Below are 23,220 nucleotides of genomic sequence, written 5' to 3' on the forward strand. Positions count from 1 at the left end.
ATTAGGCTTTGTTTCAATACCATGGCTTATCAATACCACATACCAAAAAAAACATAACTTATTTCACAATCAAAATATTTTAAAACAATATGAAATATTCTTAACCATGGATATTCACCCCCACTTTACAACGGATATTATTAACTTGTAAATAAGCTACAATACCATGGGTCAATACCATGACTTATCCATACCACATGCCAAAAAATCATAACTTATTTCACAATCAAAATATTTTTTAACAATATGACAAGATTCTTAACAATGAATATTCACCCCCACTTTAACATGATATTATTAACTTGTAAATAGGCTTTGTTACAATACCATGGGCCAATAGCATAGGCTAAAACCATGGCTTATCAATAGCACATGCCCAAAAACCATAACTTATTTCACAAAAAAAATAATTTATTTTAATTTAATTTTATAACATTTTTTTAATTGAAGCTAAAAGGAAAAATGTTATAATTACTTTTGAGATATATCTAAACTCTCTATCTGCAAGGTCACTAAAAATATTCCCATAGAAATTAAATTAAGATTTTAATAAAATTAAAAATGAGAATACTTTTATATTTAAAGATGTGAAATTTATATCATATAAATAGTATTAGTAAGAACCACATAGATCCATCTTAACTAAGGATCCAAGAGATGACACCAAGCAAAGTGAAGGGGAGAGACAGGGGAGAGAGAGAGGGATATAGTGACAAAGTTGGAGGGAATAGCGAGAAAGAGAGAGAGAGAGGAGGGAAGAGAGAGATAAGGAGAGAAGGGGAAGTGAGATAGAGGGAGACACAAAGATGGAGGGGAGAGAGAGAAGGGAAGAGAAAGAGAAATAGTGATAGAGTTGGAGGGAAGAGAGAGAGAGAGAGAGAGAGGGAGCTGAGAGAGAAATGGAGAGAGGGGACTCAAGTGAGAGAAGGAGTTGGAGGGGGAGAGAGAGGGAAGGAAGACATAGAGGGAGAAAGGTGGAGAGAGAGAGGGAGTCACAAGGGAGCGATGGAGAGAGAGTGGGAGGGAACAAAGAGAGAAGGGGAAGAGAGAGGGAGAGAGAAGGGGAAGAAAGAGAGAGGTAGAAGGGGAAGAGTGAGTGGGAGAGAGAGAGATAGATATGGAGAGTGTGTGTGCATGTTTGGGGGCGAGATAGAGAGAGCGAACAAGAAAGAGACACATCGATACACATATAGATATTATATAGTACTATATAACCTACGTAGATCCATCTTAACCTTAGATCAATCAAGCACCAAGAGGGATCAAATGTCTCGAAGTGTAAACCTTTCCTTAAGTTTTGGACTCAAAAAAGAGGTTTGCACCTCAAGAGATTGGATCCCTCTCAGCGCTTGATAGGTCCGAGGTTAAGATGGATCTAGGCTGATTTTTATTTAAAATGAATGTTGAAATATTTTATTTATGATTTATATTGAAATATTTTTATTATTAATAATTTTTTAAATGTTTGTTGTTATTTCTATATTGAATATTGAATATGTAAGGAATTACACAACTTCCTCATACAAAGTTGTAAAAATATTTTTCTATGCAAAAAAACACTATCTCATTAGAACCACCTATAAATTATATAAGTAATTTTTTTACTTTTAATTTAAAAACATTGATCTCATTGGAGTCAACTATAACCTAATAAGTTATATTATTATTATTATTATCATCTAATTTTAAGGTCACACCAAATTGGAGTATGAGACCTCCTTGTTTGTGAGGGACCCACCACAAAGGCATACATACTCTACCCCTACTCTACCCCCTCTAGTTTTGACCTTGTGACCTCTTAGGAGGAAACACATGCTCTTAACCATTAGGCCCACTCAAGCTATATATGTATAGGTGGATATCAAAATATTTTTTTTTATAATAAACATTGAAATATTCAAGGTCACAACTAAGGGAGACACCAAATTGGTGTATGAGACTCCCTTGTTTGTGGGACAAGGGACCCACCACAATTTGACTGCTAAAAGTCTACGAAGGCATATGGCTCTTAGGAGGAAACACATGCTCTTAACCATTAGGCCCACTCAAGCTATATATATATAGATAGGTGGATATCAAAATATTTGTTTTATAATAAACATTGAAATATTTTTGTTATTAATATTTTTTTATATGTTATGTGTCAATTCCATGTAAAACATGTAAGAAATTACACATCTCTCTCAAAGTTATAAATTTTTTTCAATACAATAAAAAAACATATAATCTCAATAAAAATAATTTTAACTATATTTATAAAAAAATTCACCTTCCCCTTAATTACTTCTAATCCGCTAAAAATTCACCTTCCCCTCAAAACCAAAAACAAATAATTTTAACTAACATTATTTTTGAAATAACAATAATGAATAAACCCACATTTTTGAATTGACATAACTATCTTCATTATCACTCAATAATTAAATTATAATAAATTTACTTTATATTGAAAAATGTTATAAAATTATTATCCATTTTTAAGGTCACCCCAAGAAAGGCACCAAATTAGTGTATGAGACCCCTTGTTCCACACCCCTTGTTTGTGGAACAAAGAGCCCACATCGGCACGACCATTTGATTTCACTGCTAAGTTTATAAAAACATACTCTACCCTACTCTACCCCTCTCATTTTGAACCAAATAAACACATACTAATTTACCCAATTTGAGTAGATATAGATTTAAACATTAGACCCACATACCCACTCAAACTGGGTAAACTCAAATCGCTAATCACTTTCGTCGATCCATCTTAGCATCGAGAAACTCAAATATAATATATTTTTTTTTAACATCAAAGAAACAAACCACCTGACGGAAAGATAACTCCAGACGGACTAGCACTTCCAATAATATAACACGGTATGATTCGGCCGTCCTCATTATTTTTAATTTAATTCATAATCGCAGACAGTTTCCGTTGGTGTAAGCACTAAGCTAATCTGTCAACTATTGTTTCTTTCTGGTTTTCCCGGCTGTTGTCAGGAATATCTTCAACCCTTTTTCAGAGGCCAAATTACGTTGCCGTGTCTCAGAGTTTAGGGCGGTTCTGCAAATGGGTTTTGACCTACCAGGTACATTAACTCTGAAAGCCTTATATTTCAAAATTTCTCTGAACAAATCCTCTTCATATTCGATTTCTGGGGTTTCTCAGGCTTTTTTTTCTGTTCTAATGCTTCAGATCTTCATGTAGAACAAAAGCGTGTTGGATTTTAAAGACTCTTTTATGCCCAAATTGTTTTCTTATAAGAGCCTATTGTCTTTTTGCAAAATTTTCCTTATTAATTTCTGTTAAATAGCTTTGATTTTTCCAAAAGCTAAGGTGAAACAGTCTCTTTTGTCACTACTGTTATTATTAATAATTAGAATATTGTTTTCCTGTATCTTGGAGGGAAAACCTTTTTGAGTTTATGTTTTCAGGAGTGTTTTTTATTTTGTTTATTTATCTATTTTTATTTTAAGAAAATTAAATAATTGCAAGGTTAGAAGGTAGATCTTTTGAATTTATGTTCAGCTTTATTTTTCATTTAATTTTATATTTTTTAAATTGGATTGGATATGAGTTTTTTTTCTTAAAATATGTTGTTTTATGAAAATTTAAAATTGTTTTTAAGTTGGTTAAAAATTTCCTTTTTTTCTTTATTATAGGTAAACAGGTTCACCATCCAAATTTTGAAAAATCTATCAAATATGAAAGAAGTGGAATTTGCTTTATCAAATAAGGGACTGCTTATTTCAAATAACATCATTCTTTAAAATAACAATAAAAAATCAGATAAATAATAATTAAATAACAATAATAAATCAATCTATATCGATAAATAATAATTATAATCAATCTAGTAACTAAATTAGAATGAAATTACCTGTTCTTTAAGAGATTTTTTCAAAATTCTGGCTTTTACAGTTCGAATCGATAATTAACGATTAAGTTGCATGCCGTATGAGTCCTAGATTTAGCTGGATACCAGCCGATGGGCTCAGGGGAGCCATAAAGTAAAGGGTACTCAAAAAGCACTTTTCCGGCCACTTTTATACGCTATCCAACTGGTACTGGGGTCGTAGTATCAGATGAACTTTGCTCAAACTGCATTTCCTCCGGCCAACCTTTTCGGAGTCCAACAAGAAAATCCGGCGCAAGCTGATGGACCCAACTGGAAATGCAACTTTGCAAGGTTACAGAGGGTTTTGGAGAGGCCCAAAAACACCATGGCAGTTTGGATTCTGGAAAAGTAAAAAAACTGTAATTTTACGGGGAACGCGGATCAACCGCTGGATTTTAGCCGTAAAAAAATGCCGGAAAAGGGTGCGTATTGAGTACCGTTTAACCTACATTCTATACCTGTGGAGAGAACTAATTTAGTGGACTTCAATTTTTTGAAACTCATATCGTTTGATCCCAGAATTTTCTATTACATCTAAAATACAGAGTGGTAATTTTGCTTTTGTATGGTGGTTACCTCCAGACTGAAGATTTTCCCTGGAAGTTGAAAATTAGCCATCCGGTTTGCAACAATTGACAACATTCTACGAGCTAGTTAAAGTAATGAAGCTTGGGGATATGTATCAGAATATAGTTAGTGATAATTGTTTATTAGTATGGCAGAGATCAAGGAAAGGGCTACCAGCTCATCCTATTATCCTAATAAACTCGATTTAGCACTGTTTGTGTTGCATTGGCCAACTATCTTATTAGTCCTTTGTTGCAGCACGAGTTTGGAATTCCATACAGATTTGGAAGTCATCCTGTGCTGTAGCACAAGGTGGTCTTTTTATAAGGATTCAGTATAATGATCTTGGTCAGAGTGGATTCGTTTGTCTGTCTGTCTGGGTACTAGATGTCCTTTTTGTCATCGTGCTATTTTCTTTATTTTTTTATTAGACTTTTATGTTACCTTGTATTTTAAATGGTTTAATGTCTTGGTTTGATTGCATCTAAACAAAGAAAGGCTACATGGGTTTGATAAGGAGATCAGGGCGATGTAGTATGTTCCTTTTGAAGTGTTGTTACCTTGTATTTTAAATGGTTTAATGTCTTGGTTTGGTTGCATCTAAACAAAGAAAGGCTACATGGGTTTGATAAGGAGATCAAGGTGGTTTAGTATGTTCCTTTTGAAGTGTTGGAGAATGTAGGTAATAATGTCTACTGACTGGTATTACTTAAGTGTCCCCCGGCTTTAGGCTAGGAATCATGCTTTGAGTGGGTGCGCTCAGGGAGTGTGCTTCGAACGAATTTGAGATGCTCTTTTCCCTTATGGGAGTGTGGCATTCCCTAGATACTCTCGAAGCTAGGGATCACACTCCCCAGGTGTTCCCTGGGTATTTTTTTTTGTGCATTCTTTGAGAGTTTTCTAGGTGTTTTTTGGATGCTCGTTAATGGTAATGTTAAGTTTTTAAAGCAAAAATTATAACTGGATAAAAATGAAATTTAAATAAACGGATAAAAGGGAAAGACAAAGGAAATGTCAACTGATAAAAAGGAAATGTCAATTTTGTCTGACTTTTATTTAACTTTTTAACATTACTACTAATTGTTTAAGGATGTTTGAGAATGTTTCCAACTTCATCGGACTCTATATGGAGAAAGTAGAATTTCATATCCCATTCAAAATTCAACTTACTTAACGGTTTTTAAGATTTCAGGATTGATGGGACTGTGACATTTCCAATGGATTCTATCACATATGAGGGTATGTGATTGGCATCTAATTAAGAGCACCAATACCTATATGTACCCTAATGTTGGTGGTGTTTCTTGTTGAGATCTTTTGCCATGGCCTTAGCACATATGTATCCTTCACTCAAACAAATATCATTGATCAGACATGTTAAACTTTTTCTACCATATTTTAAGTCTTAGATTAGGAAGTTTCATCAAAATTAGGCGGTGTCGATTGATGTCCCTAGAGGATCGAGGTAAAGGCAAAGGTTAGACAAGAGGCAAAGAATGCAGAATGATACTGATAATGAGAATCCCAATATAAGCGACAGTGGAACAATGCTTGTCAAAGAGTGGTGAAACATGCAGGCAAGTGCTACCCCATAGCTACAACATTCAGCAACATGAGTGTTTCAATTGGTGAACACTTCTTCTGTAGAGAGGTGTTTGGCAACTAGTTCAGTTTATTGTTTTGGACCTTTTAGTCTTCATACTTTTGTAATTTTCTTCAAAGATTGCGTATCAACTTGGGTAAAAATAGCGATAATGTCCTTGATAGTTCAGGGAGTGGCTCATACAACGACCTTCCTATCTCAAGATCAGTCAGTTTTCTTCAGACATGGATTGCCGATAACTATCAATAGTGTGAATGCATTTGTTTCAGTTCCACTCCCAGATTGAATTCAAAGCTTCCAAAGCAGCAAATTTGATAGTCATGATTATCCTTTAGAGCACGTGGACTCAACAATGGATTTAAAATGATTCTTATTTTTATTAAAAGGCCACTACAAAAACTCCCTGAGCTATGCCTCTGACAATTAGCCTCACAGCTTAACAATGACGGGTAGCTATTCAGTTGAGCAACAGCCTCTCTATTTCCTTGTGAGTTCAAAGACCAAATTGAGATTGATGATTTCGCTCCATCGACATGTACTAAGCAATCACTCATACAGTCTACAAAATGATATTTCAAATCCATTTTTTCCATCATTGGAGTTATTTTCTATGTTCAGTTAGATTTCATCTCAGGAATGTGACTGCTATTATTCAATGACCTTGTAGTCCTTTAGACAGCTGAACCTAGTGGTTATTCTAAAAAGTTCACGCAAAACATTTGTTTCCCCTTGTATCTAAATGAAAGATAACAAATGTAACTGTTGATATAGATGATATACATATAGAAACTACCTTCCTTGAAAGTATACATTTACAATGGCATTTTTAAATTGCTGTTGAAGAGATTCGAGAACACAAATGTTTTTTATCGACAGAAGCCAGTGCATGGCTTCTAGTAAAGGAATGAATTCATTAATACAGCGAAGACAAATATATATGGACAAACTTTGTATTCAACACTAAGAGGTGCAAATTATTTGTGTGTTCCTTCTCTTCAACTTCTCCTGTATGGAATGTTACACGTTCAATTTTCCATTTTACAAATTCAATCTCCCCTCATGTTTTTGGGATAGTCAATTGACCTGTTTTCAGTGATCCATGGGGACATGCCCCATGCTCTAGGGGCGAGGGGTACCTTGGGAAACATTTTCCCATATCCGTTTTTTGATAAAGACAGGGAAACACATGGGAAAAGGTGTCTCTAGTGCAGGAATGTGTTTCCCAAGGGAGCATCTAGGTATCCCACTTGAAAAGGGGGTGTTTAGGTGCCGATGCCCCAGTTTTTGTTAACAATCATTTAGGACAAAACAAAGATAGGGAATTGAGCTTTGAGGATTTTGTGACCTTGGTAATTAATGAAAATGTTAACATCTTAAATTCTCCTTTTATCTTACCTTTTCTATCCTTTCACCATTAATTGGTTCATGATATTTGAGAGTGGTACCAACCTCATTGCACCTCATATGGGAAAACAGAGTTTCATATCTCATTTAGAATTCAACAGACTTAGCATTTTTCAGGTTAGGTGGGATTGTAGCATTTCTACTGATTCTATCATGTATGAGGGTATGGGATTAGCATTAGTCAAGATCACCAAACTATTGGATTTTGTATTATGTAATTATCTATTTTACCGTTTACTATTTACTATTTAATATTTACTATTTAATATTTAATATTTACATTGTAAGATAATGAATGTGCATGAAATGAATTGTTATTGTTGGGATTTTAATGTGTTATTATTTTTTTCCATAATTTTAGAGACAACGACCCCTGCTGTCCCCTTGTACCCCATGAATTTCCTTCAAATTTGGAGTTGGCTCCCACATGTCCCCCATGTGCGTTTGCTCGTTCCCACACACCCCATCTAGGAAATTTGGTGGAACATTGCCATTTTGCCTCTTAGATCATCTGAGTTTATTTGTATAATTATTAATGGCAATATCCATTTTTTTGGCTGTCTGCAAATACTATATAGGTAGCTTGGTTATTCAAGGCTGTGGTTATTACTTTGTTGCATAATATTATTATCTACTTCTTAGCTGTTTTGTTTTTTGATAAATTTTTCCTTTTCTTCCACAAGTTTTTTGTTTTTGGTTTTCCAAGGAAAACCCTTTGTAAAAAGCTCTTCCAGAACTTTTCCATGGTCCATAAATGGGGTAAATTGTTGGTTTTGATTACGAAACTTAAGCCTGAGGGAATCAAGAAAGTCAAACCTGTGATCCCCAACTTTGTTGAAGAGATCTCACATCTAGTTCAAGATGGCTTGAACCCTTGAAGCTCCAAAGGCATAAGTTTCTATAATGGTGTCACACGGAATCTGTCAAGGGTGCGGACACGACTGACCTTCCTAGAAGTCTAAGACATTCTAATGACAAACAAGACAAAATGGAGTGATCTTTCTCTAAATACACCTTTTACAACATGAAAACTACAAGTGTTTAGGCTTACCTTATTCCAAAACGCTGTTGTTGAAGTCCGTTCTTGACGATCCGGATGAGCTCCTCCTTCAAGTCAATTCCTGCAACCACAAACAATCAAACAATTACCAAGCACTTGCATTTCATATAATAAAACATATATTCAACATGCAGACCAAGGAACACATGAAATAACTCATTAACACAAGCTATTGAGAAAAATAAACCAGTTTGTATTAATAACGAAACAAAGAAACTCTTACAACCTGGCCTTGGTGTTGTGCAAATTCCTCCCAGGGTCCATCAAGGGTTTTCCTCTACTTTGACAAAGCTCACCCTCTCCCAAGTAGAATCAAGTGAAGACAATCTCTCCTCACAAAGGCTCTAATGGAAGACCTAAATCCTGCAGCATTTACCCAAAGAAAATGTATAGCTCCAACCTCCTCTCCTTCTGGCTCAATGCCTTTATTTATAGTGCTGTAAAGAGGTTATTCAGGTCCACTATCAATGGGATCATCCCCCTCTTTGGGTGGGATAGCTCCCTTATTGATGGGATAAGTTCCCCCTTAATAGAGATACATGAACCAACTGGAGGCGCATCCATTTCATCAAACCGACCTCTAGAATGTTCTAGAAGTAACCACAAGTAACTTTTTCAAGATAAAACTCGCGCATTTTGCCTTTTACAGAGGGACGCACCTGTCCCTTAACATACAGAGCGTCCATGGACGCAGATTTTGTGAACATGGTCAGCGTCCCCGCAGGTAAGGCTAGAGAGAACCTGCGACCCCAGAGATAAACATAGTTTTTACAAGACTTTCTCTCTTCTTTGAGTTTGAGATGGATAACAGAGGCATGAGACTTGCCTAAGAGGGTAGCATGACTGTTGATTTGAGCCATACTAACTATAAGTAGTCAAGGTGACATTTTTTAGTGTAACAGATTGCCCCCTAAAGTGCGAAGCCTGGAATAGAATAGGGTTTTGTAATTCTAGGAAGGGTGAAGCGCTTTATCATTTCAAGGATTGTCTTGTGGATGGCCTGGTTGGAACCTGCAATTTTCAACACAAAATACATGGATAAGATTATATCATCACTGAGGTAGGCATTCCCATACTCAGATTCAAAACTTTAACTAATGGACTAACTATTCTGATACAGGAATGATCTTGCAGTACATCATTTTAATAGACTTTTGTAGACACAGTATGGACGCAGCCATCTGTTTATGATTAGTCTACATAGATAATGAATACAAAACTCCTCGCAGCCTGGATGGTAGAAACTAGATCCAGGGTCTTCACTTCTACTTCCCGAATTGGTACGATTCTAGCCATGTGATTAAATGATTCGATGTTGAACATGATAGAAACCACTTGATTACCAGTCAATGATGTAAACTGTTAACAAGCGTGAGAGAGACCACCAGTAATGTCAATGGTTCTCAAAGTACCAAGCACAACCCGTGAAATGTGAATAGATGTTTTGATGTCGAACACTTCACGGAATCCTTTGATCGAAAGTCAATGATGTAAACTGACGTCAAAGGCGAGAAACCTGCCATTGATGCATGCAGACTTCAAGGTACTGTCGATTCCTAAGTCATCTTTCTAGATAATGTGTCGATGTCGATAGAAAGCGACCCGTTGCAGGCAAGCCCGCAACACGAAATCATTGTTCAAGTTGAAGAAATGTTGCTGTAAGGACTGACTCAGGGATGGTCAAATGGATGACAAGTATTTTGCAGATGAAAGTTTTGCTTGCAGACCTCTTGAACACATAACGACACAACAGATGGCTTGGTGACGAATAACTCAAAGTTAATCCCCGAAACCCGGTTAAAGACTTTCAAAGTGATTTGGTCAACTGTGAGGTAAAAGATTTCCCAACCCAGGTGAATGAAAAGTGTCGTGTTCAAGAGTGGTAATAAAGTTTCTTCTGAGACAAAAGGTGACAAACAGGTTCATTCTTCTCTCTTTTCCCCCACCATTTCTGGCAAGTACCTCTTTATTTTTAACAAGCTTGAGGAGGATAACATATGCTTGATTATAAGCTCATCCTTCGGACGAGTCCAACCTAGTTTAAATTCGAACCCTAGGAAGGAGTGGTTCGTTCCTGTTTGTAATTGAACAGGTCCTCTACTGTAAAAGTTTTAACGAGCCCAGTATAGGAGAAACTCGGCGTTTTTCAATTTTAGAGAGTCTGAAAAAACTAAAGAAGACTCCACGTTGAACTTTTTCGTATATTTGTGTCCCTCAAGCCCGAAAAAGTATAAAATAATACCTGGGGGAACCGCTTGATCTTGCGACCAAGGAGTACTTTCATAATAGTGTCGTTGACCTGAAAAGTAAAAAGCGATCAAGGACACGTCGTTTTATTTCCGTATCGAGTTTGAAACGACAAAAACCCGGCAATCTTTTCCTGATTTTACGGTCAGAAAAGAGCCATAAGGGGACCGTCTTTTAATTCCGTTTTAACGAGTGTAAAAGAAACGCTCGGCAATCTTTTCATATTTTAGGAGTCTGAAAAGGGCTTAAAAGAGAACTCCAAGGTTTCACTTTTTCGTAAATTTTAACGAGTTCGAAAAAAGGGATAAAAATGTACTCATGGTTTTCACTTTTTCGTAAGTTTTAACGAGTTCGAAAAAGGGATAAAAATGTACTCATGTGGCCGAATTTCAATTTAATTTACGAGCAGGAAAAGACGGAAAGAACTCGGCATTTTCATTTGTTTTACGAGAATGAAAGATAGCAAAATAATCTCGGTATTTTCATGAGTTTAACGAGTCTTGAAAATAACTAAAATTGACTCGAGATAGGTTTCATTTTTACAAAAGCTTGAAACAGAGAAAAACTATGCTTCAAAGTAGTTTCATTTTTACACAAGCTTGAAACAGAAATAAAACTGTGCTTGATGCCCCCTAAGCGTAACTGCTAGAGTGCATGCCCCCCAGCTTCATTTGGATGAAATGAAGGTTGAGTTACGAGATCATTTGAAAGACTCGACCTAAAACTGTAAGAAAATTATGCAAAAACTAACCTAAACGTACAACCTAACATCTATGAGGTCTAGTCAAACTCTCGACTCAATTAGAGGAGGATTTGTTTCATTTTTTAACGAGCTTGACACAGGAAAAGAACTATGCTCGGATTCGGTTTCATGTTTACGCAAGCTTGAAACGAAAAACTATGCTTGTTATAAGTTCACATGCCCCCAACATAATGATGAAAATCAAGGTACATGCCCCCCAAGCTTCATTGCATTCAATGAGGTGGATGGAATGAAGCTTTACTTTCGAAATCTTGGAAAGACTTATGGGAGTTGTTTCATTTTTTAGTGAGCTTGACACAAGACAAGGAACTATGCTCATAACTACTTTCTATAATCTACCTAACAAAAACTCTACTCTAAAAACCTTGATTCATTTTTTAACGAGCTTGACACAAGACAAGGAACTATGCTCTAAAATCCTTGATTCATTTTTTAATGAGCTTGACACAAGACAAGGAACTATGCTCATGACTACGCTCTACAATCTACCTACTTAACCTACCCTTGTTTCATTTTTTAACGAGCTTGACACAAGACAAGGAACTATGCTCAAAAAGCTCGCATGCCCCTAGGATAATGATGCAAAGCGAGGTACATGCCCCCCAGGCTTCATTGCATTCAACCGGCTGGATGAAATGAAGGTTTACTTTCAATATTTAACTTGAAAAGGGAGTTGTTTCATTTTTAAGGAGGTTGACACAAGAAAAGAACTATCCTCATACCTGATTCATTTTTTAACGAGGTTGACTCAATAACAGGAACTATCCTCAAACCCTACTTTCTACAATCTACCTACATATCCTAAAATCTAGCTGATTCATTTTTTAATGAGGTTGACTCAGTAAAAGAACTGTCCTCATGCTAGCCTATTTCATTTTTTTACGAGGTTGATACAGGAAAAAACTATCCTCGTACACTGATTCATTTTTTAACGAGGTTGACACAGTAAAAGGAACTTTCCTCACAATCCTACTTTCTAACTATCTATATGACCTAAAAACTAGCTGATTCATTTTTTAATGAGGTTGACTCAGTAAAAGAACTGTCCTCATGACAGCCTGTTTCATTTTTTAACGAGGTTGATACAAGAAAAAACTATCCTCGTAACATTGATCATGGCTTCCAACTGGAGGAAAGACATGTCAATGGACACACCTTGATCATGGCTTCCAAGAGGTCTTCATCTGAAGGAAGAATACTTCTTGGGAAGGAACACATGTCAAGGGACTCAAAAGGGATAAGAACATCGTGTTCAAGTAATCCCATAGAGTTTTCCATGTCAATTACCGGAGCTAAATCAAAGGAAGATGAGCAAACAGTGAGAGGCTCACTTACATCGGTAACTGAAATCATGGGACCGGTTGCCACATAATTAACCCGTGGCAGGGTAGATACCACTTTAGACTCAGGAACATTTAGGGCTGTCATATTACTGGTAGTTGAAACAAGACTAGGGAACGAAAGCTGGTCTACAGTCACAATACTGCCATTGTGAGGGAAAGACATCACGCGAAAGAGTGTCGATACGACAGCTTTCATTGCATAAACATAGTCTCGCCCAAGGAGTAAATTGAAATCCAAGGGACCTCGAACTACCATAAGATCAATACAGACAGTTTTACCTTCCAAGGTAATAGAAAACTTAGGAAGGATCCCTAAAGGTTCACTAATGGTTCTGTTAAAAGCTTTCAGATTCTGCGTAATAGGCGCAAGCTGAGGGGAACCCAAAGCTTTCCAAACATTTGAGGATAAAATACTAACAGAAGCACCTTCATCTACCTGAGTACGATGTATGTCCCTACCACCAGCCTTGACAATGATTTGGAAAGGGATGGAGGAAGGAAGACGAGGTTCTGTCAGTCTATTCCAATCAAAGGAAAAGACCTCAGTACTTGGAGGGGGTTCTGTAGAAACAGGTGAAATGCCCCCCGGCATAGAAGAATCCGATGTAACAAGAAGAACATCAGCGGTATGAAATTTACTCTCGAAAAGGAGAGTGTGATCGACCGAATGTGAAATTGAATCGACCACTTGATCAACTAATGGATCATCAACCTGAGTGACATGTGTTTCACTCTCCAATGGGAGAGTGTGATCGACTGTACTTGAATTTAGATCAATCACTCCGTCAGTTGACGGCAGGTTGGGAGAAAGTTTACGGTAACCACTTGGAAATTCTTGCTGTAGAACAGTAAGTTTTTCCAACAATGTTGAGGCTTCATCCATGTGAGGGCAAATGTGAGTTTGATGACTCCCTTTGCATAACTTACAAGGAAACCTAACTTTACCCTTTTTCCCAGGAACCTGACTATCACTGGTTGATGGATCAACGGAAAGTTGATGAGATTTTTCTGACCATACTTCCAAGACCTTTGGAATTCCAGGACAATTGACAAGGAAGTGGTCACCCTTACAAAGCCTGCAAGGGTATTTGGGTTTACGGTGCATGTCGGAATTTTCCTCAACACAACTAACACTTACAGCCATGGTTGGTTGGTTGACTTCTTTCTTATCTTGCTTCTTCTTCTTCTTCTTCTTCTTCCCTTTCTTCTTCTTCTTAGCCTCCTGGTTACTAGCATCAAGGCTTTTACCAGGCGAAGAGGAAGAAATGGAGGAAGAAAAATTAGGCGAAGAAGGTAAAGGGTCAACAGAAGGTTGGTGATGTTGAGATGGTGAACTCTGTTGAGGTGAAGCATCCGGTTGAGATGGAACAATTGGAGTATTTTGGGCCAACGAAGTTGAAAATAACCATATCGGTAAACCTATTGTAAATCCAGGTAATGACAAAGTAGCCATATAAGGAGGACCAACATTTCCAAAGTAAGGAAAAGTACTAGGATTCTCATTAGGAGGGGTTCCTAGGTTGATAAATTCCGGAACATTTGCCATTATATTCAACTTCAGTGAATTTTATTAACAATTTAAAACTAAAATTAACAATTCACAATTCACACTTAACAACTAAAATTCACAATTCACACCTATGGTCTCTAAAAGTAAAAACAAACAAATTAACACGCACTATCAAATCTAGGAGTCAAACCATACACAAACAGTAGCCTTCCGGACCGAAAACACTAGTTGGTGATGAAGCCCAACATCGCCGAATTCAGTACAGAAGTGGTGGGTGGAACAGTTACCCCGGCAACCTGCTTAATGAATAGACCGGCACAAGTTCCTCCACTTTAACCGTCTCGAAGTGAAGTGAACCCCCCGGAAAATCCAAGTGAGTATAACCGACGTCTGCTCCAGGTACAGTGGGACCTTCCCTCCACCGTCACCTCGGTAAAACCCTAAAGATTATGGTCACTAAGGTCACCAACAGTAACAAATACACCTGGGGGAACAGTCTAAACTCCGACAGCACGCAAGGGCAGAGTAGCAAGCTCAATCCCCTTACCGGCTCCTTGACAACAATCCAAGGTTTACCGATAAGTGACCCCTGGCTCCTCGACAATGGTTAATCCGAGGTTTACCGTTTGTAATACGTACTGTCTGGCGTCGTTCCCAACGAGGGGGGAATGATCCCTTCACTGGTTCGGACACGAGCTCGTGCTTCTCCTTTAAGAGGAGCTTTCCCAGAGTGTAATTGAAACAATTGGATTTATTCTACACAAGATAAACTATCTGTTTGGTTTTGTAGTCTTGGAGAGTTAAGTACTCACCTACTCCAAGACACTAGCCTAAGCTATGTTGGTGCTTCAGAGCCCTAGAAATGTAAAAATTACTAGATGAATTTTAATTAAGCGCTGTGTTATTAAGGCTGTTATTACTCAAATGGAAAAATGGAGATGAAACCAATGGTGTTATGACCCGACTCAACTGAATGCAATCGAATATGATAATGTAATCTTTTCAATTCGATGAATCCTAACTAAAGTAAGGAGAGAGTTTCCATTCACTTCCAACAATGCAAAAAATTGATCACTAAGAGAAAATATAACAAATTCTCTAATGCACTAATTTCATCAAGAAAAACTAATGCAAATCAATTCCAAACCAATTTTTATTTTTATTTTTGTGTAAATTCAAATCAAAGAAAGCTGATCTAAATCTACGATTGATTTTTCAGAATGTAAACTATGCAATTGTAATCTATGCACAATTCACATGAAAAGTATGCAAATGTAATCTATGCACATTTTTCATTCATATTCTGAAACTGAGAACTCTAATTATGCAAATGTGATCTATGCAAGAGAATTCTCAAACACAAGATGATTCTAATGTAATCTAAGAACCAATCAAGTGCAAGTCGAGAAAATTGGGTGAGAGTTCCAAAGATCATAAAATAAAAACACTCAAAGGCGATTAACACTCATACACAATTTAGCCCCCCCCGGCGAATGAGGGGGAAATTTTTTTGCAAAAACACAAGCAAAAAGATGCAAAATTGTGAAAGGACTGAGACAAACCTCCAAGTAATGACCAAAGGAAATCAAATCAAGAATTCCTCAAAAAAGAGACTCAAAACACCCAATTGATGAAAGCTAAAGCAGGAATGCCAAGGAAACAAGCCTAGGTGAAGATTTATGGCAGGTAACCAGTGGATCTGGGCAGTAAAAACTAAGAAAAAACAAAATCTAAGAGCAAAAAATGCAAAAAATGGAATTTTCCTAAATTTTACAGGAAGACGCAGGCAACCCGTTATCACAGGCGCGGGCCCGCACTGTGCACGCTGTGAAAGTGCGTCCAGGGACGCACTGTGCAGTACTCAGAGGGTGCGTCCTTCTGAAAAACTCAAGAAAAACCAAAATAAAACTAATCCTAAGCTAACCCACCCAGAAACAGAAACACAGAGCCAAAAACCAGAAAAATAAACCAATTTTCTCAGAGCAAAGTTCACACAAAGGAAAAAACTCTTCTCATTAATGGAAACTATCCCCAGCGGAGTCGCCAATTTGTCACACGGAATCTGTCAAGGGTGCGGACACGACTGACCTTCCTAGAAGTCTAAGACATTCTAATGACAAACAAGACAAAATGGAGTGATCTTTCTCTAAATACACCTTTTACAACATGAAAACTACAAGTGTTTAGGCTTACCTTATTCCAAAACGCTGTTGTTGAAGTCCGTTCTTGACGATCCGGATGAGCTCCTCCTTCAAGTCAATTCCTGCAACCACAAACAATCAAACAATTACCAAGCACTTGCATTTCATATAATAAAACATATATTCAACATGCAGACCAAGGAACACATGAAATAACTCATTAACACAAGCTATTGAGAAAAATAAACCAGTTTGTATTAATAACGAAACAAAGAAACTCTTACAACCTGGCCTTGGTGTTGTGCAAATTCCTCCCAGGGTCCATCAAGGGTTTTCCTCTACTTTGACAAAGCTCACCCTCTCCCAAGTAGAATCAAGTGAAGACAATCTCTCCTCACAAAGGCTCTAATGGAAGACCTAAATCCTGCAGCATTTACCCAAAGAAAATGTATAGCTCCAACCTCCTCTCCTTCTGGCTCAATGCCTTTATTTATAGTGCTGTAAAGAGGTTATTCAGGTCCACTATCAATGGGATCATCCCCCTCTTTGGGTGGGATAGCTCCCTTATTGATGGGATAAGTTCCCCCTTAATAGAGATACATGAACCAACTGGAGGCGCATCCATTTCATCAAACCGACCTCTAGAATGTTCTAGAAGTAACCACAAGTAACTTTTTCAAGATAAAACTCGCGCATTTTGCCTTTTACAGAGGGACGCACCTGTCCCTTAACATACAGAGCGTCCATGGACGCAGATTTTGTGAACATGGTCAGCGTCCCCGCAGGTAAGGCTAGAGAGAACCTGCGACCCCAGAGATAAACATAGTTTTTACAAGACTTTCTCTCTTCTTTGAGTTTGAGATGGATAACAGAGGCATGAGACTTGCCTAAGAGGGTAGCATGACTGTTGATTTGAGCCATACTAACTATAAGTAGTCAAGGTGACATTTTTTAGTGTAACAAATGGTAATGCCCAATATGTTTCCTTTACAAAAGCCTTGCTTTATTGGCTATTACCAGCAAATCTTTTTCTGATGGAATAAACATATTTAGCATCGGGAAGTTGGATAGATGCTATGATAACTGAAACCTGATCAGGAAACTCGTTTCTTGTTTTGTTGTCATTCCTGTCCCCTTTCCCATTTCCACATTGGCAGTACATTGTTACATGGCTAATTGATATCATATGCATAATATATGCTGGGAGGGGGAATGGGTTCATGTTTCTTTCTCCCCTGAAACCCACTAGGTCTGTTTCTCATTTTTTGCCCCATTTCATGTTCCATTTCCCATTTTTGGTTTCTGGTAACCTAGATTGAAGTACCTAGTGGGAGACTCTGATAACCTGGACTGTTTTTGTTCATTCACACAGGCCTTTACAGAACTTTTAAGCAGTTTCAAGGACATATCATATAACGGTAAGGGTATGGATAAACATACAGACATATTCACATTGTATCCTAATTTAATGTTTTTAGTAAGATTTTTGGATAATAGCCACAACCAGCTCGGAAAAAGTCCCTGTTGATAAATGCCATCATGCAGAACCGTAAGATTTAGCATGATAAATACACGCATAATAATCTTGTATCCTAATTAATTTTTTCAGTAAGATTCTCGAATAATAGCCACAGGCAACACTGAAAAAGGGTACCTGTTTATAAATTCCATCATGCAGAACCGTAAATTTGCGAGTAATGAGGAATAACATTTTCCTAAACCCTGGATTCTCTGTAATAAGAGAAACATGCCAACAGGTTTGGTAGTTTAATAATTAAAGTTTAAACAAATTATAGTTTTGAAAATAAAAATAGGACGTTACTGAATCAAAGAGAATCTCACGTTCAGCAAACTAACCTTTAAGAAAAGTAGAATAATAATCAGGGAAACATAGAGGACTATTAAATAAGCGATGATTCAGGAATGGGTACAGAACACATTATAATAGGCCAGAAACCAAAGTAACTTAGCAAGGGCTAAAGTCCAAAAAGGGACAAAGGTCATTATGGCAAGCTACTAATACTGGTCGATATTTTGCAGATGGCCTGGAAGAAATTATTATCTACCATATTAGATCACTTCACGTTTGTGTCCAGTAATCTGTATATTGTCTGAAGAACAATTGGATGGGCATGTATTCAGTTAGTGTGATACAAACACATCTTTATATTTTTATTTTGTAATTTATTGGTCTTAGATTTATGGGAAGTAGCGTAATAGGCCAGATTTGTGTCTATTTATTGAGGTTGTAATCCATTAGTTTGCAATATTATAAAATTTATCAAAAGGAAAAATCGAGTAAGTCAATTTTCAGCGCTGTTGGTTAACTGTTTAGGCCAAAGTTGTATGACTGACTGTTATGTGGGCAGAAAACTATGAGAGTGTCAGGATTTAGATAGTTCGAATGCTTTTTGTTAGTCCTTAATTTTTTTATGTCACGAAAGTAATGTTTTTCCTATTAAACCTGCTAGCTTCAACTGCGCCACTACGATTTTGAACCCTTATTTGTTGATCCTCTTAGCATAATTTTTTGGTACCTCTTGTATTGTTGTATTACATTAGAATTTCGGCGTCCAGTTTCTTTTTCAATTCACGTCTCACAAGTTTCTATAGGTTAACTTCGAAAAATGTCTCCTCCCTCTTGTGCCTTTCCAAGTGCAAAGATACGACCTTATGATTTTCTGGAAACTAAATTACACATCATGGTATTTCAAGATGTATGCCTGAAGTCTTACATCATTATCTGCCATTCCTTCAAAAATTTTATTTCCTGTGATGCTCCTTTTCTTTGAGAGTCCTAATTTGTTTATGATTTTAACACTTTTTGTTATTCGATAAATAAACATTTTGCAGTTGGCTCTTTACTGAATATTTTACATTGATTGTCTAAGGTATCTAACATTTTCATGCAGTCGAGTAGAACTCAATTGGGAATACATTTAAGCTGAAGTCAAGTAGGATCATTTAAACTGACATCATGTTTTTCTTCTTGCAACCAGGGGTTGTGGTGTGGAGTGCAGCTGCAAATTTCTAGTAAAATTGTTCCTGGTGATACAGAAGCTCGAGTAATTATTTGTGACTAATGTGGAAATTACCTCGCTGAATCAGGACTTCAAGTGCTTAAAAGGTAGAAACTGACCCTTTTGTATAAATAGATGGGTATGGAATGTCCATTTCATCCTGCATTCAAATACAGGTCTGAAATACCATGTGAAGTAGAGCAAGCGATGGAGAGAGCAAAAACACATGCACGAGAACTTGATATGAAGTCCAGGGAAAGTACTGAATCTGATAGTAGGCACTGCTCTATTGCCAATAGTAGAAACTATTCAGCAATTGGCATGTCTGTGGATCGAATAAGCCCTCGCCAAACTGTGAGTAGCCACCATGTTGATGATGCTCGGTCTTCCCATGAGTGTGGAAATGGGAGTTATGATGGTTTTTCTTCAGAGGAAGAGGCACCAACAGAAGTACATGAAAAAGAGTTGTATACTTATTTTTCTGTATTAAGAGATTTGCATGCTTCTGGGCCCTTAAGTTGGGACCAAGAAGCCTTGTTGACAAACCTACGCCTGTCACTTAATGTTTCTAATGATGAGCATTTATTTGAGCTGAGACGGCTTTGCTCAACTCAAGCCACGTAAACCTACTTTCTAATAGGTTTCAGAGTTCTGCTATGCAGACTGGTAGGAATTGCCTTTTGTATATGGTTTTACTGGCTAACAATCTTGTTATTTAATCTTAATTACATTCAAGCTTGATTCTCAGAGCTCCTTTTTTCAAATACAAGTTTTCCTTTCAGATATTTTTACCATGCTTTTGAAGTTCTGGCAAGCATAGGCATCTGGATGACACAATGCAGAAATACCAGGTTATATTCTTGGTTCCTCAGGATTGCAAGCAGTTCTGTTGACCTTTTGGTCATTGTTGATTCTTTATACTGATATCATGGAATTGGAGGTACATTGAAAAAAAGGATCAATGCTGATTTGTGTGATGCTCTCTTTTGAATGTATTTTCTAATTTATGCAAATGGATGAAGTACATACTGTTTTTTGTTTATGTTCAATAATTTACAGTGTTTGGTTGCAGTAAATCTTTATTCTCTTCATAAAAGCAGATTAAGTTCTCTAAGCAAATCATTTTTGGACATCTTATTCTACGAATTTAGATTGTCTAGCAAAAGTCAGATATGCCAGGCCTATTTTGGGACATAATTATGTTTGTTCCTGTACTATCCTAGACGCAATATATTATGACAATCAATGTTTGGTCAATTGTTTTATGACAGACCTGTTCACAATATTCTGTTAAGTTCATTTTATATAGAATAAGGATATTGTACTCTATGAAGTTCAAATCGTCTCCGTTGTTTACAAGTAATATTCTGCCTTGTTTTGGAAACAACTATAATATTTTTGAGAGATTGGTTGTTCCAATTACTGTAGAAGGAATGCTTATCCCCTATATTTATCTCCTATTTTTTTAAAATATATGTATCTGTTTGTCTCACCCTTCAGCCCGTAGGCAAGAATGAGATTGCTGGTACTTTGCCAGCCCCAAACCCCAATCAAAACTCTGTTCACAAAGAGCAAATATGTTAAAGGGGGATTTGAATTTTGAACCCAGAAGGGAGGATAACAACTTTTCTCTCAACCACTAAAACTGAACCCTACTGACTAAATAACTGCTTAACCCACTCTTACATTTATTACGAGTCTCGATGGGGATAAGACGCTTGCTTTTGCAGGTTGTTATATCGAGTTTTTTATTTGAGCTTTCTATTCAGCCAACCATTTACATCATGGACACAGTACACTGACATATCTGTGTACGTAATGTGAGAGTTTATGATCTCTATGAGAACATGCGTTGTCAATTCCGTTGGTACAAAAGGATGTAAATCTGTCTCTCAAAGAATCGTAGATTTAAATAGGATAAGTTATCTTGCAATGCAGTTCTGGTGAAATATTTATGCTGCTCAATATTGGCTGGGTATGAGAGATATCATAGTTGTGTATCTGAAAAGGAATACTTGGAACTTGGAAGTTGGAATTGAATATCTTAAACTTAAATCTTAAAAGAAATGTCGCTGACATACTGTTATTTTATTGTAAAGATGTTGCCAAGAAAGAAAGAGAAATTATTTTTTTTGCTCCAAATGATCAAATAATAAACTAATATTAGAATTAACAAGGTGTAAGTGTTGTGACACCAATTTTGACAACCTACATACTATAAAGCATGATTTGTCCAGCTAACAGTGTTTTCTGGCAGTTGTATTGAAATTTCATGAACAGATTCATGGCTGCTTCCAGAGATGACGGGGAATATGTAATTGAACGAGTTTTTCTTTTTGCAATAATGCTTGTGGGATCAATTAAATTTTTTCACTGAATAGCATATTTATGTTCGGTATTGCAGCTACTATCCCGGGATCGTGCCTTCTTTAACATTTTTTGTTAACATCCTGCGATCATCATCTTTACTGTCTTAGAGCATTTTTTATGATTCCTCTTGCAAAGACGTTAGGTGTTTTATTCAGAGATTTTTATAGGGTTTCTTGCTATTGTTTATGGTCAACCTAATCGAAAGATGCATTTAAAATGTGTTTTGTTGTGTCAAGAATCAGTAACTACAGGACTTACAATATCCTTTTTCTATAGTAATAGTTCAAAATTCTTAGAGAGCAGTTATTGATCTCATGTTCAGTAAGGACAGCTAGCTCCTTGGATTGCTGCTTGCTCTTTAAATGTCTTCGCAATGTCTGACTTTATCTCCGACATCTGCGGTAGCTTTCTATACCTGCATGGACAGTAAATAGTGGACAGAACTAGACTTTATCGCCATGCCTATAAAGAGCATTGCGGAATTGTCTTAGTGTCATAGAAGTTTAGAACGAGGTTGATGTTAATAACTTTATATCAAGTTTGCACAGAACTGTTATGGCTTTTTCTCATTTAACACATCTAATTTGACCTTTCTTTCTTACTACTCTTTGTGGTTCTCATCTGTTTTGACTCTTGAGAGTCAACGTCAAATCATTCTCATGTTTTTGGAAGGATCTCTTTTTAAAATGAGACAGTAACTTGAGAAGAACACTGAGGAATGCCATGATATGAAATTCAACAAAAACTATGCCTTCTATTGGTTGTCTCACTCGCTACATTTAGGATTATGTATATATATCTGTGTGTTTTGAAAATTTGTCCGAGTCTATTCGGACTTGGTAACCAAGTTGTCCAGTCACTGTATTGAGTCGGCTTATTACTCAGTTTGGATGGCCAGTTTGGTGCCGAACCGATTGACTTAAAGCATGACTTAGTCGGTTCAATACCGAATCAGTTGCCCGATTCTGTGTCAACTTAGCAGAATAGTTACTGGATCTATCCAGTGTTATAAGGACCGAACTGGACCGACCAGTTCAGATCGGTCTGACCATTTTGAGGCAAAAAAAAACCGGTTCGAATGGGTGACTTGAACTGTTTTTGTCCGGTTCAGTATGGTAAAGCCACGTAGAACGCAATAAGGGGCTTGTTTTGCTTTCTTTCTTTTAATGTTTGAGAGTGGTTTTGACTTCATTGGATTTCATATGAAGAATGTAGAATTTTAGATCTCACTCAAAATTCGATAGACTTAATAGTTTCCAGGATTTCAAGATTGGGGGATTGCAACACTACATTGGCTTTTATCATGTA

The 23,220-nt window shown here is 36.9% G+C and overlaps 1 protein-coding gene across 3 annotated transcripts; it reads left to right on the forward strand.

The window, feature by feature from the left end:
- The first annotated feature begins 2,725 nt into the window (after positions 1-2,725).
- On the forward strand, positions 2,726-20,291 carry LOC149205778 (uncharacterized). 3 transcript variants are annotated; one of them, XM_089393555.1, is made up of 3 exons: positions 2,726-2,862; positions 2,986-3,074; positions 19,522-20,291. In XM_089393555.1, exon 3 carries the CDS (start codon positions 19,678-19,680, stop codon positions 20,164-20,166), a length of 489 nt encoding a protein of 162 aa, XP_089249681.1. In that variant the 5' UTR covers positions 2,726-2,862; positions 2,986-3,074; positions 19,522-19,677; the 3' UTR covers positions 20,167-20,291. The 3 variants fall into 3 exon arrangements, 2 of the variants coding, with proteins under 2 accessions (XP_089249681.1, XP_089249682.1); XR_016251895.1 differs by lacking the exon at positions 2,726-2,862 and having other exon boundaries at positions 2,869-3,074; positions 19,522-19,649; positions 19,719-19,910; XM_089393556.1 differs by lacking the exons at positions 2,726-2,862; positions 2,986-3,074 and adding an exon at positions 4,019-4,306.
- The last annotated feature ends 2,929 nt before the right edge of the window (positions 20,292-23,220 follow it).

Source organism: Pinus tabuliformis, chromosome 1_2, assembly GCF_031772625.1.
Source record: "Pinus tabuliformis cultivar Carrire ecotype Pingquan chromosome 1_2, CPIR1, whole genome shotgun sequence".
Taxonomy (NCBI): domain Eukaryota; kingdom Viridiplantae; phylum Streptophyta; class Pinopsida; order Pinales; family Pinaceae; genus Pinus; species Pinus tabuliformis.

Bases quoted from the DNA above. Each gene is read 5' to 3' on its own strand.
- LOC149205778 (XM_089393555.1), top strand. From the start codon at position 19,678: ATGGGTATGGAATGTCCATTTCATCCTGCATTCAAATACAGGTCTGAA.